The following is a 16,950-nucleotide window of genomic DNA, read 5'->3' on the forward strand; positions in this document are numbered from 1 at the left end:
CAAGCCTGAAGGGAGGAGGAAGGTTATGCCAGCTGGGGCCGGGCTGGGGCAAGGGCACCCTGGGCCTCCTCTGCCCTTGTTTCAGCAGCGCCGACTCAGTGTCCACCTTCACCGATGTCACTGCCCTCAGAGGCCCGGCTCCTTTTGCCATCTCAGCCATTCTGTATTCCTGAAGAGTGTGTCATAGAATAGAGCGTGTGTACAGCCAGATCTCGGAGGGCTTACAAATGTGCTTTCAGGAGAATGAGAGGAAAGGGTGGTACTTCACGCATCCTGGGCTTTCGTGCCGTCCGGTTGCAGGTTTGCTGCTTGTGCACCTTGGACGAGGCCCACAGGTCCGGGTGGGTGCACACCACCGGGTGTAACTGGAGTGCTAAGGGCCTGAGAGCTGGGTTGAAGGGTCGCTCGCCCGTGGCTCACCACCGAGGGCAACTTTGCTCAGTGGCTCTGCACCCTTCCCAGAGTGGGGAAGGCTGGGCGTCCGTGTGTCCCTCCACTCACGCACCCACCCACCCGCCCAGGCTTCAGTGACGTTCTGAACACGAGGTGCAACACCTGGCACCTCGTGGGCGCCAAGGCAAGGAGTGAGTGAGGTTCACATGGGGCTCAGGCGGCGCCCGGTCCAGCCAGCCAGGAGGGCCTCCAGTGTTACTTCCCTACTTGTCTTTTTTGTTTTTTTGGTGCTAGAACCCAGGATTGCTCTACCTCTCAGCTACATCCCTAGCCGTATTTTATTTATTATTTTGAAACAGAGTCTAGTTGCTGAGATTGACCTTTAATCTGAGATCCTCCTGTCTCAGCCCCCTAATACCAGGAGTATGGAGCACACCACCATTACTAGGATTATGGAAGCCTGGGATTCCTGTGGCTTTTATCATGCGGACACTAGCTTTACTTTTTTTTTTTTTTTTTTTTTGCTGTACTGGGGAATGGAACCCAGGGGCATTCTACTGCTGGGAAAAAAACAACTGGGGTTGGAGTGTAGCTCAGTGGTAGAATACTTAACCTAGTGTAGGTGAGGCTGCAGGATTGAGCCCTGTGAAGGACAAGGAGGGCGGCCGGCAGGTTGATAGTGATCTAGGGATGTCACAGTCGCTGAGTGGGACTGTGAGGGAGGGAGCGTGGGTCCTCGCCTCCTTTGCGCAAGTCCCTCTTCTCCCTGAGTGCTTTCCCGTCCTCTCAATACCTTGGCTGCTCCCGTGTGTCTTGGATTGGTTCCCTCTGCCCTCAGTGATTCGGGCTCTTGCCCCTTAAAGTTGACCCATGTGCTGAGGGGCTCCTTAGCTCCGGCACTTAGTAGGCTCGTAATAAATCTCGTGCAGAACCAATCCTTCTGGCAGTGTCTGAACACTGCTGCATCCAGGCGAGCGTGAGTCCCTTGTCCAAGTGTCGTGGGTCTCAGGCTGCTCCCCAGCCCAGGGTGCCGTCGCAGGGGTTGGCCAGGCAGCCCAGCGGCAGCGCCATCTGGCCACATGGAGACTTGTCGGGGCCAAAAGTCCTGATACTCCCTGAGGGGCTGAGCATAGACAGGTGCTCTGGGTAGGCGGCTGTGCTGCTGCAGCCCCATGGGCCGGGTGACTCCGGGGGCTGGCTGGTGGCATGGGCGTCCACCCGCAGGAGAGGGGATGCTGTCGCTACACCCGGTGGCCTTGTGACATCCCGGCAGGCTGCTCGCAGAGCAGTGCCCGGCCACGTGCGCCCTCACTGGCGTCCCCTTGGTGGTGGAGCCTGTCGGGAGGGTGCGCAGTTGTGACCACAGTTCTGCCTCCTCAGCCTGAGTGGTGCACAGTGCTTGGCTCACAATACCTACTAGGTATCTAGGGCCACACTATGGCTAGAAGCTACGCAGCCCACTAGAGTGAGCCTTTCCTGTCAGAGTTTAGCTCACCTAAACTTGAGACTGTTTGGAGAACATCTTGGTATGGTGGAGAAAGCACTACCTTAGCAGACAGGAGAGTTGGCAAATGCTGCCTCTGCCATTCGTTTCCGGGGGACTGTGTGTGGATTGTTTAACCTCCCAAGCATGAGTGTGCTCAGCTGTAAAATAGACGAAAGTGTCGATAGAGCCGGGCGTGGTGGTGCACCCTTATAATCCCAGCACTTGGGAGGCTGAGACAGGAGGATCGCAGGTTCACAGCCAGCCTCGGCTACTTAGTGAGGTCCTTGGCAACTCAGTGAGACCCTGTTTCAAAATAAAGAATAAAAAATAGGGCTGGGAGTGTAGCTCAGAGGTCGAATGCCCCTGGGTTCCACCCCCAGAACCACATAAAAAAAGTGATGATAGTAATTATAGTTACTCTCTAACAATAATGAGGACAGTATTTAAGCTAGTGTCTACTGTATCCATAGCACTTGCTGTGGACCAGGCATTGTTCTGAGTGCTTTGTGTTCGACCCTCACGCCATCTGTGCAGGTCTCGTTATTCTCTCTTACGGAGCGGCAGTTGAGGCACCGAGAGGGAGGTAATTGCCCACTGTTGCCAGCTAGTGAGTGGTGAGTCTGGGCACAGAGGTGGAAACCTCTAGCTCCTGTGCTCCTTACGATGCTCCCGGGCTGTCTCCCAGGGGATGGTGGGGATTGATGGGAGCTTAAGAAGTATGAAATGTGTCCAAGAATGTGGTGGCTCCACCCCACCCCTCCCGTTGTAAGCACCAGCATCGTCCTCTTGGCCCCTCCGGGAAGTGTGGGGACAGGAGGGCCGCCGCCGGGCATTCTGGAGAGCCGTCTGTGCTCAGGAGCATGGCAGGCCCCTCGGCTTCTTCCCGCTAGCAGGGAAATGCTTGCCTTTTGCCCCAGCCTAAGCCAAACGGTTACTCAGGAATGATCAGTATGTCCCTTTTTTCTAGCTAAGCCGCACACAGAGGGTGGTAAGAAAAACTGGTCTGAATTTGGGGCTCCCTTGACTGAGATGAGTCCAACAAGATGGGGGTGTGGGGCCAACGTAGTGGAAACTGAGGAGAGCGGTGGGGGTGGGGAGTCGCCCTGCCAGGTGGTCAGGATGACCCAGGACTGCCCGCTTGGGCACGGACCCTCCCACAGCCTCTGCCCCGCCTCAGAGTGATGGGGAAGATTATTTATAAGGCACCATCCGTGGATCTAAGAATGCAGACTGTCTTCAAAGAGTTCTTTGAGCTTTTCAGTAAGATGTCGAGGTTTCCTTGTATTTTGGAACACACACATCACACATGTGCACACTGGTGCCCAGAGCCGGTTAGAGTTTACAACCTTCTTTCTTCGACCTAAACTCAACAGCTGAGCCTTAAGCCTGGAGGGCGGCAGAGTCAATGGCAACTTCTACGGTGGGCTGGCTTGCTTTTTCCTTGGGAACATGAAAACCACAATGACCTGTTTTCTTTCATAGGTTTGTCTGCGGATTTTGAGCATCTGAAACTGACCCCTGACCCCTGAGTCCACGCTGCTGCCCCTGCGGCCTCTGGAGAAATGTCTGTCACCTACGATGATTCCGTGGGCGTGGAAGTTTCGAGTGACAGCTTCTGGGAGGTAAAGCCTCGCTTTCTTCTCGTGGCGAGCCTTCGTGGTCTGGCGAAGGCAGATGAGAATCGCGCAGTCCAAGCCGCCGGCACTGTGCTCAGAGCTAGACTGGCAGCGGAGGAGATGTGGCACTTGTGTTTCGCCAGTTCAGGCGTGCCTCTGCTCTCAGAGAACGTGGCGGGCTTACCTTGCTAGGAAACCCTGGTACTTGAAGAGGTTTAAAAGTGTGACTCTTAAAGGTGGCTATGAAAAGCCTCGTCAGTCTGTCCATTCTCGGGTGTTTCGGCCACGATGTGACTGGAGGCGGCGCACGGCAGTTACCCGGCACGGCCTGAGCAGCAGGTTTACTTTCGAGTAGAAGCGTGGATGCTTGACGAGCCATCACGTGACAGTGCAGGCGAGCGTCGGGAGGGCTGAACAGGCCGCTTCTAGCCCTTCCTGATCATGTATTTTATGGGGTTTTGTTTTGTTGAAGGCATTTTTCCTGAGTCTCATTTATTTTTCCTGCCTGCTGGTTAAAGGAAAGTCAACATTTTTCCCCCAATATTAAGGATTGACCCCAGAGCCTTGTATATGAAAAGCAACCACTTCACCACTGAGCTATACTATCCTCCAGCCTAGCAAGTCAACTTTTGTGTGTGTGTGTGTGTGTGTGTGTGGTACTAGGGGTGGAACCCAGAGGCTTTCTACCTCCGAGCTACACTCCCAGACTTTTCTATATTTTATTTGGAAACAGGGTCTCACTAAGTTGCTGAGAGCCTCACTCAGTAGCTGAGGCTGGCTTTGAACCTGTGCGATCCTCCTGTCTCAGCCTCCCGAGCGCGGGGATTACAGGCGTGCGCCACACACCCGGCTTAGCAAGTCAACTTCGGATCACATTTTGTCCCCATGGCAGAACCCATGGAGCTTTCCGGCCATGGTGGGCCTCGTGGACTCTGCACTGCCTTGCGGTTGGAAAGATTTGGGCTCTGATCCCAAATCTGTCGGTAGCTATGCTACACGGCGGTCACTCAGCTCCGACTCCAACCGGGGTCGTGTTCCGTAGAGGAGGAATAACACCGGCCCTGAGCGAGGATGCGCCCGCGGCTTCCTCCTGACCAGAGGAGAAGGCGGCACCTGGTGCTTGCTGGGGACTAGCACGAGGTGGCTTCATAAAACCAAACTAATCAGGACTCTTAAGTTTGTCTGAAATCAAGCACCACTGCCATTAAAGTTTCATGGGTACAGGAGCACGAGTTTTAAAAGACAGCAAGGAGCGCCGGGCGTGGTGGGCACGCTCGCAATCCCCACGCTTGGGAGGCGGAGGCAGGAGGATCGCGCAGGTTCGTAGCCAGCCTCGCTGGCTTAAGAGACCCTGTTTCCAAATGAAAACAGAAAAGTAGGTCTGGGAGTGTAGCCTGGAGGTAGAAGGGTATCCAGGAACCCCAGTACCACCACCACCAAAAAAAAAAATAATAATAATAATAATAAATAAATAAATAAATAAAATAAAAAAGTAAGGAGCTTAAACAAGTCTCAGCACTTCCCTGTGTTTTGGTGAGAAAGTCATGATTGACTTTGAGCTAAATTCTTCATTCCATTAAAACTGTATTTAGCTGGGGTGGTGGCACACGCTTGTAATCCCAGTACTTGGGAGGCTGAGACAGGAGGATCGTGCAGGTTCGAAGCCAGCTGCACACGCTGGCTTAGGAGACCCTGTTTCTAAATAAAAATATAAAATAGGCCTGGGAGTGTAGCCCGGATGTAGAAGGGCTTCCAGGAACCCCAGTACCACCAATAATAATAATAATAATAATAATAATAATAATAATAATAATAATAATAATAAATAAAGACTAAAAAATAGGCGGGGGTATAGCTCAAAGGTAGAATACCTCTGGGTTCAATCCCTAGTACCACAAAAACAAAACAAAAACAACAACAAAAACTGTTTGTACCAGATGATGCAGCACAAGCCTGTAGGCCTGCACTTGCGAGGCTGAGGCAGGAAGGTCAGTTAACCCAGGAGCTGGAGGCCAGCCTGGGCGAAAGCCAAGCAAAAGCAAAGAACTGCATCTTGCTGAGCAGCGGCGGTGTGCTAGACCTTGTGCAGACAGGGTAGGGAGCGGGGAGCCCGAGTCCCTGTGCTTGAAGAGCGCTTTCTGCAGGCATAGATGTGCAGGAACTGTGGAGGGAGCTGAGTTTTCTGCCCTACCTGACTGGCAGCCTTCCTGGGGGTCCAGGCCAGAGCTCCAGCTTCAGTGACAGGACGAACATGTGCCTGGGAATCACTTCACTTGGGGGGCAAGAGAGAGAGACAGGCGCAGTGGCAGCTGGACACATTGCCAGTCACGTGGCAACAGACACTGCCTAGTGCACTCCACTGCTGGGAGGGGCTGGGACAGAGCCGGTGAAGCTGCATTCGAAGCAGCAGTTACCAGAAGCCATTTGGTGCTGTGTTTGGGACAAAACTGCGATCCAGGACTTATTCTGCCCTGCCTGCAGGCTGCAAGGAGGCCTAGCCACGCCGGCCCCGCAGGAGCCCACGGTGGCTGTGCTGAGCCATCCCGTGCACTCCTGATGCTAGCCTTAGATACACAGGTTCTACTGGGCGTGGTGGGCACGCCCGTGATCCCAGCATTTGGAGCTGAGACAGGAGGATCGCAGTTCGCAGACGGCTTCAGCTACTTAGTGGGGCCCTTTGCAACGCAGTGAGACCCTGTTTCAAAATAAAGAATAAAAAATAGGACTGGGGGTGTAGCTTAGAGGTGAAATGTCCTTGGGTTCCATCCCCAGTACTACAAAAAAAAAAAAAAGAAGAAAAGAAAAGAAAGAAATGCAGGTCCTCCCTCTTCTCAAAACTGTAGGTAGAGCTGGGCGTGGAGGCTCACACTTGTAATCCCAGTACTTGGGAGGCTGAGACAGGAGGATGGAAAGTTCACAGACAGCCTCAGCTACTTAGTGAGGCCCTTTGCAACTCGGTGAGGTCCTGTTTCAAAATAAAGAATAAAAAATTGGGCTGGGGTGTAGCTCAGAGGTAGAATGCCCCTGGGTTCCAGCCCCAGTACCTCGAAACAAAACAACGGTGGGTAGAAACCTGCAGAACCCAGGGAGCCTTTCTCTAGTTACCTGCAGTGATGTTGCAGGCTGGCAGTAATCCCTCCCTGCCTCCTGCACGGGGATGGTCAGAAGGTGAGCTCACCCTGCAGCCCCGGTGAGTGACAGGCCTGAGGGGCCACTGCGGCAGGTGGGGACATGCTTGGCACCGGGGGCCTGGCCTTGCCCTGCACTGCCTGGGCGTGACTGTGGGCAAGTTCCCAGTTTTTCATCATCTCAATTCCCAGTCTGTAGACTAGAGGTAATAATGTGCCCAATTTGGGGTTGCCATGAGGCTTGAAGGTACGGAAGTATGAGTGGTACGGGGCCGCGTGGGCCTGGCGGGGGCCATCCCTGTAACGTGGAAGCAGCGCACCCTGCCTCCTGCTCCTGCAGTGCCTTTGCAGTGGGTTTTAATTACCCACTTGGTGGCAGAGGCTGCTGGGAAAAGCAGTAGCTAAATATAGAGCTATTACAGCTGTTCTGCTGCTGCTTAAAAGAAGTAGGTGGACGGTGGCAGAAAATATTGTCAGCATACATTGAAGCAGGTGTCTCTAACAGGTCCAGTCACTGACAGGCTCCTGTGCTCCCAGTTAAGTCCTTAGCTGAGATCATGTCAGTAGACGAGACACCTCCTTGTGCCTGAGAGTGCGTGTCAAGGCGGGCTCTGCCTCTGCGGTGCTGTCCCTGGTCTCTGAATGACGCTTCAGCTTGTGCTATATCAGTGTTGGTGTTGGTGTTGCTGCTGTTGTTGCTGGTGGTGGTGGTGGTGTGTGTCCCCATGAAACTGTCTGTTGAGTGGAGGTGTGACTGCTTGGAGCTGGTCCTGTTTGGCTCTGAGTGACCAGGCACCTGCTGCCAGCTGCATTCTGTCCAGGCACTCAGCAGATTCCTCTTCCCCACAAAAGGCTACTGTTCTCAAGGTGGACGTCTTTTGTGTTTCATTTTATTCCTTCCCACCAAAAGGTACTAACTGGAGAAGGCCGTTCCGAAACCATCTTGTGTGCCGCACAGGAGGGGCATACCCTGCCCTCCAGAAGTCTTTGGCTGTGACATTTGGAGGGAAAAGACTTCACGTGCAGATAATGATGGAAGGTTTGTGGGGCCCGAGTGGGCCTCATCAGAAGTCCTCCCAGGCTGGACTTTGCTCAGCCATCAGCCGCATGTGCATTCAGAGGTCAGATGTCCCGGGTGGACCCGGATTGGTCTGGCCTGCCTGCGCTCTCTGTGTACACAGAGAACCTTTGAGGAAGGGAATATCCGGGGGGATGCAGAGGCACAAGTATCTCTCTGTGAAGTGTCCTTAAAGGTTACTGATTGAATGAATTAATGAACAAGCGGCCACGGGTGTGAGTAGATCTCAAAGGACGAGGCCACGTGCTTAGTGGCGAGCCACGCCTGCTCGTAGGATCTTACATTGGTGCACAGATCATACTACTGACCAGAAGTCATCCCTTCCATAGCACTGATAGAGCACCTGCTGTCTAGCAGGCCCTTTTCTGAGCTTTGAGGATATAATGTGAATCATGCAGATAGAAGGGACTTAAAATGGTGTGTTGGTGCACAGGTGTAATCCCAGTACTTCAGAGGCTGAGACAATAAGATTGCAGGTTTGAAACCAGCCTCTACAATTTAGCAAGGCCTTCGGCAACCTAGTGAGACCTTGACTCCAGTCTCTATATGTGAAACGGTCCTAGTCGGAGGCCGTGTGGATTCAGAAGGTGGCGCGCTCTCCTCACTGGTTGTACAGCTGGGTTGAGGGGCACTGGGTGTCTGCTTTGGGGAGCAGTACTCTCTGGTTCCCCTAACGTATTCCATTTGCAGGGGTGCATCCAGCTTATACACATGTGCTGAGTGCTAGGATCTGTGAACTTTTCTGTGGGCACGTTATCTACAGCAAAAAGCCAGTGCTCCTGTGCCAGGCCCTGTTCTTGGCCCTGGCCTTCTGAGGCAAGTCGTGGTGGGCTGCCTGTGTGCAGTGCCTCTCCTGCTGGTGCGGGCTGACGCTAGGCCAGCAGCACTGACGCGCGCAAGGACCTCCGGAGCCCTGGGATCCTGAGGCCCGGCCGGGAGGGTCCCAGCGACCCCTGAATCCCAGGCCTCTCAGCATCAGCTCTGCATTGAGCTGGCTCCTGTGTAGCACGCGTGAGCCTTGCACACACGGTGACAGGAAGGCAGGGGTGGGCCCCTGGTGCAGACCTGCCTCTCCCTCATCTGGAGGGCGGTTCTAAATGCTAGATCAAGAGCGGCTAAATTTTCCCTTGAGAGGATTTGAACACTTAATGGCTTGTGCTGTCAAGAAGCTTACCCTCTGAAGAGGCATTTGTTTTCTCCTTGGAGTTGAGGGATGTGGAAGCAACTTGTTTGACGTGTTGGAGACACATTTCCCACTATTAGCACAGTAATGGATTAGCAGCAAGTCTAATTACACAGGCTCCTCGAGACTTTGCTGGTTGGAGCTGACAGGGCCGGGGTGGGCCTGGTAAGGCAGTGGGAGTTGTGAAGGAAACAGGTGTCCAGATGCAGGAGGCCAGGGCCAGGGTAGAGGTGGACTGAGGTGAGGGGCCAGGGGCACATACTCCTGGAGGGACCGCCACTCCCACCTGGTGGGCTTGTACTTAGGGCTTATCTGATGCCAGATGTCTCGAGTCCCTGCTCCTTTCACTGTTAGGGTGCCTCTGGGCTTCTGCTGAGAGCTGGCCTTCGGAGAGCACTTACACACCAGGAAGAAGAGGTTGCCGTCTTCTTCTTCAACAGCAGGCCCCTCACTGGGATGCAGGGTGGATGAAGAGGGCAGCCGCCTGGCCTCGGCACCCGGGCCAAGCTCCTGCCATTTGCTGGGCAGTCAGCTGAAGGAGGAGCGAGGCTCGAGCTCAGCCCGGAGACTGGTTTTCCAGAAGGGGTCTTGGAGACATGGCGCGCAGGCCTGGCCTGTGCTGTGTGGGGTACCTAGGGGCCCTTCTCCACTGGGCAGCACACGCCACCTTCCCTGAGGGCAAGGAGCACAGAGAACATGGCTGACAGCCTCAGAGGAAAGAGTTCAGTTCAAAAAGAGCTCAGTTTTAACGCGGCCTGCTTCTTTATGTTATTTATTTTATGTGTTCTGCTATTGGAATTAGGATCTGAAAATTGAAGTTTCTGGGTTTTCATTTCATCTACTTTTTAGTTTGTCATTTTGACTATTTTTATTAAAGATAACTCAGTTGATCTTTGAAGTTGTTGAAATCTGGGACTGAAGAGCAGGGGAGGCCTTTGCAGGGCAGGGAGCCTCATTTTCTTCCCCCTCCCATTTGGCAGTCAGCAGATCCAGGATCAGAGGATGGGGCCAGCCGATGGGGCAGGAGCTGAATGCTGGGCGCCGGGGCCTGAGTGAGGCCCAGGGCTATGGCCGGAGCTGCGCTGGGCTGAGGCAGGCGGGCACTCAGGAGGGCTGGGAAGGGAGGGAGGCTGTGAGAGAGAGCAGCGGCAGCAGGCCGCCTCTGCCTGCGAGGCTGAGCCCGCTCCTCGGCGATGGCCCGGTGAGGGGGTGTCTAGGCTGTGATTCAGAGGAGCAGCCAGCGTCCAGAGGGAGGTGGAAGGAAGGTTGGGGATAGGAAATACAGAATTTTGTAGAAATGCGAAGTAGAGCACAGTTTAGTCTCCAAAAAGCGAGGCCCAGATCCAGCGGGTTTCCAAAGGTATCCCCTAATGCGAGGCCCAGATCCAGCGGGTTTCCAAAGGTATTCCCTAATGCGAGGCCCAGATCCAGCGGGTTTCCAGAGGTATCCCCTAATGCTTTGGTGTCTTCGGGCACACGACAGATTTCACAAGCCAAGACCAGTAGTCGGCCCTGTTTGGAAAGGAAGATTCAGAGTAATGACTGGGACTGCCGGTCAGCAGCGTCCTGCGGTGGCCGGCTGGCGCGCCAGCAGGGGCGCCAGTGGGTGCGTTTAGGGTGCAGCATCTGTGAGAAGCAGCGATGCTGCTGCTGATGGCAGAAGAGACTCAGCCCTGGAGCCGGTGGGCTTGGAGACGGGCTGACTCGGCCCTGGACGTCGCCGATGCTTCCTAGGTGAGCGACGAAGCCCTGCTGGTTGTGCTTGGGCGGCTCTTCCAGTCATGTGATGGGAGCGCGGGGAGCTGCCCGTTTGCCCTCCAGCAGTTACCACCCGGTGGTGCGCTTCTCCTGCAGGCACTGTGATTTGCCCAGCGGGCGTCCACACCCTTCTGGTTCTGCTCAGCTTGCGGTGTGTTCCTGAGCCGTGCCACGCCACACAGGAGTGCTGCCCTGCCTGAATGCGAGCACAAGAGAGCATTCTGGGATATAGGTCTGCAGCAGAATTGCAGGGTCGTCATAGGGCACGTGTGGGCAAATGACAGTCCCCACCGGGTTGCTGGTGGCCAGCCTGCCGCCATCTTCCTCCCGGCAGACCCAGTAGGGGCCACATGCTACCTCTGCACGCATGCTCAGCTGCTCGCAGTCTGCAGGAGTAGAGAGCTCGCTGAGTTCTCGGGTCCTGAGCTGTGTCCTCTCCTGGCCTCCTGCGGGGCCTGGCTTTCTCCTGCTGGTGTGTAGAGTATTGGGAGGCTTAGACTGCTGTCCTTCGTTGGTTTGTCTCCAACTGGGAGGCAGCACTTGTAGTCAGTTTCTAAACAGAAATACCCAGTTCTTAATGTAATAATGTGTATGTGCATTCATATAGCTTTAGCTTTGGAAACTTTAAGGAGCCTTGCCTGAAGTCTCGAGGCTGGGGGCTGCCACTCCCTCGCTCCGTGTGCCTCGGGAGCCAGCACTGGCACAGCCAGAAGCTGGCAGGCCCGCTGTGGGTCAGGCCTGCGAGATTCCTCATGGCGCTGAGGTCTGCCCGCTCAGGGAGGGGAAGGGCTTCCCTGCGTGCCTCAGAAGCGAGGCAGTGGGTGACTTACCTGTGAGGTGAGCTTGACCAAAGGTAGATGAAAAGGAATGATGTGGAGGCCTCTGTAAAGACCCGCATGTGGCGCCTGTGGCTCCGAGGAAGGGATAGACCACGGCAGCCTCGCCATACAACGGATGCTACCTAGCAATAAAAAAGACTGGGCACAGCCGGGTGTGGTGGGCACGCTTGTAATCCCTGCGCTTGGGAGGTGGAGACGAGGATCGTGCAGGTTCGAAGCCAGCCTCAGCTGGTTTAAGAGACCCTGTTTCAAATAAAATAGGTCTGGGAGTGTAGCCCGGAGGTAGAATGCCCCTGGGTTCCATCCCCAGGACCACCAAAAAAAAAAAAAAAAGACTGGGCACGAGTCTCAAAGGCATCATGGTAAGGGACAGAAGCCAGTCACAAGAGCCAGACTACATGGGCCATCCTAGAAGGGCGGCAGAAATCCTGTCTGTGCTGGCTGGTCTTGTAGGGAGGGGATGGCCTGCAAGGGGTACCAGGGACCTTTGTAGGGAGGTAGAGATGTTCTGTACCTTGACTGTGGGGATGGAGTCCAGACTTCTCTAAGGGTATCCCTGGAAAGGGCAACTTTGCCTGTGCCTGAATCCATCTCAATTAGAAGACAGCCATGGGCTGTAGCTCCGCTACTAGGACCACAATAGTGCCTTGCTTGGGAACAGGAAGGCGCCTTTGCTTTGTGAGCCAGTGGTTTGGGAGTCTCTTGGTGCTTGTTATGTGGCGTGCCCTTTCTTCCCTTGGCTCCACCCATGCAGTGGCCACGGGGCCAGGACAGGCCCCACTGCTACCTCCAGGACCATGACATCTTGCATGAGAACCCAAGACAGCTCTTCAGCGTTCAGGGCAGCTTCAGATTTCGAAAGTCACCCTTTAAATGTGAAGTGCAGAGCCAGGTGTGGCGACACTCACCTGCACTCTAGTACTTGAGAGGCTGAGGCCAGAGCACTACAGGTTCACGGCCAGGCCCAGACACTTAGCAGGCCCTGTTCCAAAATAAATAATGAAAAGGGCTGGGGGTATAGCTCAGAGGTTCAGCCTGTGGATTCAATCCCTAGTACCAAATAAATAAGCAAATAGGAAGTACAGGTATTTTGTTTGTTTTTGTGGTACTGGGGATGGAACCCAGGGGCCTTCTACCTTCAAGCTGCAACCCCAGCCCTAGTTTTTTTTTTTTTTTTACTATTTATTTATTTCAGGTCTGGGGATGGGACCCAGGGGCATTCTACCTCTGAGCTACACCCCCTGCCCCATTTTTTATTCTTTATTTTGAAACAGGGTCTCACTGAGTTGCAGAGGGCCTCACTAAGTAGCTGAGGCTGTCCGCAAACCGTGATCCTCCGGTCTCAGCCTCCCGAATGCTGGGATTACAAGTGTGTGTCACCACGCCTGGCTCTTTTTTTTATTTATTTATTTTTTTCTGATACTGGGAGTGGAACCCAGGGGCTTTTCTACCTCCAGGCTATACTCCCAGGCCTATTTTATACTTTATTTGGAAACAGGGTCTCACTAAGTTGCTGTGAGCCTCACTCAGTAGCTGAGGCTGGCTTCGAACCCGTGCAATCCTCCTGTCTCAGCCTCCCAAGCGCGGGGATTACAAGTGTGCACCACCACGCCCGGCTTCCCCAAAGGTTTTGAAAGTCAGAGAAGTAGATGGGTTTTTGTAGAGGCAAGAAGACTATTTTGATGGCTGTCGCCAATTTGAATAATGCTGCTGACGGAGGCAGAAGCTGCTCTGTAGCACAGTTTCATGGTGACTGTCGAAACTTAATGTAGTCTGTGATTACCTTTGCTCTTCCTGCCCCCACCTCAGCAACACTAAGCTGTGTTTTGTCAGGTATTTTCATCCTGCCATGAATTTCAGAATGACAGCGCTATTTCAAAGGAAGTAGTAAGTGTGTGATGTCACTTTCAAAGTGTTGTGAAAACACTTGCTTTGGCCTCCAGAGGGGGCTGCAGCTCGGGCCCAGCCACTGTGGAGCTCCTGCCAGGCCTCACCCCTGGCTGGAGGGATCGGCGGAGGGAGTGGCTGGCGGTGGGTCCAAGGGTTTTCCCACACTTCAGCAAGCAGTCTGGAAATCCCGTCAGGCCTCTGGAGAAGGCTGCCCAGTCTAACAACCCTCCAGGGCTCTGTGCTGTGCAGCAGGACTCTGGATCCCACAGGAGGGGGTCATCGTACCCTGTGGAGAGCTGGGCCTCCAGGACAGCTCTTCCTTAAGATGCCACCGCCCCCTTCCCTCCCCTTGCCACCTGCATGCAGGGCCTGAGTATTTGTCCCTTTGCACAGTCTTACCACCACCATCCTTTCCTGGCAGCCCATCCCTCAGCCCTCCTCCCCACCTGCCTAACTCAGCTTAGGTGAAGAGAGACATGGTAGTGCCAGGGGCCACACAGAGACAGTGCCCTTTCCTGCAAAAGCAGGTGCACTTCCACGCTGACCTCTGGGAGCTTCCAGATCCACACTAAGCTGAGGACAGCCTGGATGACCAGCCAGGCGGTGACTGCTAGGGAAGGCAAGGGCTTGGCCAAGATGTTAGCAGGAGAAAAAGAGCCAGCATGTAGCAGGCCCGTTTCTGTCCTTCCCCTTGGTGCTCCCGTGTCAGCTCCCTGCGCCCTCAGGTCAGTGGCTTGGCACATGAAACATTAAACACGCTGATTTTCACTCCAAGTTACCCATTAGCACCTTCCCAATTATAATTTTATTATGTCTTTTTTTTTTTTTTTTTTTTGCAGTACTGGGAATGGAACCCAGGGGCATTCTACCTTCAAGCTACACCCCCAGCCCTATTTTTTATTCTTTATTTTGAAACGGGGTTTCACTGAGTTGCAAAGGGCCTCACTAAGTAGCTGAGGCTGTCTGCAAACCTGTGATCCTCCTGTCTCAGCCTCCTGAATGCTAGGATTACAAGCGTGTGCCGCCATGCCCAGCTTTTATTATGTCTAATTTAATAAGCTAGTTTTTCTTATGGAAAACTTATGAAAAAGATGGTCAAAAGTCACTTTGTCCATGACAAAAGCAGGTGAGAGTGTGAGCTTTGCTGCCGAGGCTGTCCTATCTGAATCCATTTGAAAACTGCCTCCAGCTGCCGCCCAGGCACCGCAGCTGCGGGCCCCTGGCAGACTGTAACTGCACTGGGCCTGGTCTCCTCATTCGTGAACCACTTGGTCAGGTGGCCACCTCTGGAGGTGGGGCGCACTCACATGCTGCGTGCTGGATGGAGGCTGGGGGTGTTTATTGCTGTCACTGGGAAGCGTACCCAGCAGAAGGCTTAGGTGGGCGGCCTCTTGCCTGGAGCACCGCCCAGGCCTTGCTCTGCTCTCCCAGGCACCTCAGCCTGCTCTCTGGCCTGCTCACCCCCACCCCACAGCTGGGTTCTTGCTCAGTACTCCTCAAATGGTGAGGAGACGGGGTGAGCCCGGGGTGAGCATGGGGGCTTGTGTGGCAGAGAGGAGGCAGCCCACTCCGGGGAGGTACTGGCATGTGAACCGCCTGGGCTTTCTCTTCATCGTGTGGCTCTGTCTCCTAGGTGGGGAACTACAAGCGGACCGTGAAGCGGATCGATGACGGCCACCGCCTGTGCAGCGACCTCATGAACTGCCTGCACGAGCGGGCGCGCATCGAGAAGGCGTACGCGCAGCAGCTCACTGAGTGGGCGCGGCGGTGGAAGCAGCTAGTGGAGAAGGGTAGGCATCGGCTGTTCTCTGCCAGGCCGCAGCCACTTGTTGACCCTCTCTGGGCCTCTCCTCCCTTATCGGATCCAGGTGGGAGAGTGCCTGATGGCTCGTGGGGCTGATTTCTGTGGGGACAGCAAGGCGCTGGTCACTGGGCAGGCACTGGCTGCATAAGCTTTTGTCCCTTTTCCTTGGGGTGCTGGACTGCTCTTTGCAAGTGGCCCTCGAGTTCCCTGCTCCAGCCCTTGTCCTCAGCAGGACGCACTTGCCATTTTAACTCAGCTGCTCAGGGCTGAAACTTGATGCTCCTGTCAACCCAAAGGCCTCGCTGTTTGTTTTTAAGCCTGGCCATTTAGCAAGTCAGATAAGCCTGAGCAGTGCTGACCAGCTAGTGTCCTGGCGGTGGAGCTAGCCTCCCTTGCCTTCCCTGGCTTCCGCTCTAGGCCCCGCCCCTCGTGGGATAGAATAAAAGTGGCCCATCAGAGGGAGACAGCAGGGGCCTGGCCAGGGGCCACCAAGAGTGGTGGCCTTCTGGCCATCTTTAGACCGATCAGTGCTTCCGAATATGTAAGTTTTTAATGAGCTCGATGGCTTTTAAAAGAAGGAAGTAAGTGTGGGCCAAGATGCTCCTAGGCGAACAGCTGCAGATAATAGGAAATCCTCAGCCTGCTGCAGCCAAGTGACCCGGTTCCTTTCCTGGCCAGGGCCGCAGTACGGAACGGTGGAGAAGGCGTGGATAGCGGTCATGTCGGAGGCAGAGAGGGTGAGCGAGCTGCACCTGGAAGTGAAGGCCTCCCTGATGAACGAGGACTTTGAGAAGATCAAGAACTGGCAGAAGGAAGCCTTTCACAAGCAGATGATGGGTGGCTTCAAGGAGACCAAGGAGGCAGAGGACGGCTTTCGGAAGGCCCAGAAGCCCTGGGCCAAGAAGCTGAAAGAGGTGCCTCCCTCCCTCTGCTGCTTAGCCACAGGAGAGCACAGCTGGTAACAGCTGCTAGAGGAAGAGCCGCCCTCAGGCCACAGCCTGGTGGCTGGCCGTTATCCAGGTCCTTAAGTTTAATCTTACCAAGCCACTCTACAGGCTTAGAAACAGAACCAAACTGTGCACTAGTGGTAGAGCTCAAAACTCAAGCACTCACCCCGAACAGCACTTCTCCCAACCTGTACAACTGTCTGGTGACGATATTTACAAGTCTTTTTCGACCAGAAAGAAAAGATTGGCTTAATTCGTTATTTCTCTTGAGTGAGTCTCCCAAACTTGAAAATAATACAGATACCTATTTTGTGTGTATGTGTGGTGCTGGGCATTAAACCCAGGGGCATTCTACTTCTTAGCTACACCCTATATTTTATTTGGAAACAGGATCTCACTAAGTTGATGTGAGCCACACTGAGTTTCTGAGATTGAACCTGTGATCCTCCTATCCCAGTTTCTCAAGTACTAGGATTATAGGCATGTGCTACCATACTCGGCCCAGTCCTTTTTAAATTATTTTAATCTTGAAATAGAGTCTTCTAAGTTGCAGAAGGCCTTGCTAAGTAGCTGAGGCTGGCCATGAACCTGCAATCCTCCTGTCTCAGCTTCCAAAGTACTGAGATTATAAGTGTGCGCCACCACAGCCAACTTGATGCTTCTTGTTCTAAAAATAGTAATTAGAGTCACCAAGTCTCTAGGCCGTGGCCAGCAACCAGCAGCCAGCCTACACGGCCCTCTGCACATTTGCTCCACTCACCTGCAGATTGGCCATCTCTTGCTGGGCATCTAACCCCCCCCCCCACACACACACACACCCCTGGCTTT

The 16,950-nt window shown here is 54.1% G+C and overlaps 1 protein-coding gene across 2 annotated transcripts in view; it reads left to right on the forward strand.

Annotated features, from left to right (window-relative positions):
• Positions 1–3,441: 3,441 nt before the first annotated feature.
• Positions 3,442–16,950, forward strand: part of PACSIN2 (protein kinase C and casein kinase substrate in neurons 2) — a gene marked incomplete at both ends in the record, with an annotated part of 30,267 nt that continues 16,758 nt past the window's right edge. For both annotated transcript variants that reach the window (XM_080705050.1, XM_080705051.1), the window contains 3 exons: positions 3,442–3,501; positions 15,005–15,161; positions 15,854–16,089. In XM_080705050.1, the coding sequence (XP_080561176.1) occupies positions 3,442–3,501; positions 15,005–15,161; positions 15,854–16,089 (453 nt within the window). The remainder of the gene's footprint in view (positions 3,502–15,004; positions 15,162–15,853; positions 16,090–16,950) is intronic.

The sequence above is a fragment of the Muscardinus avellanarius genome, assembly GCF_963383645.1.
Source record: "Muscardinus avellanarius genome assembly, chromosome: 11".
Lineage (NCBI taxonomy): Eukaryota > Metazoa > Chordata > Mammalia > Rodentia > Gliridae > Muscardinus > Muscardinus avellanarius.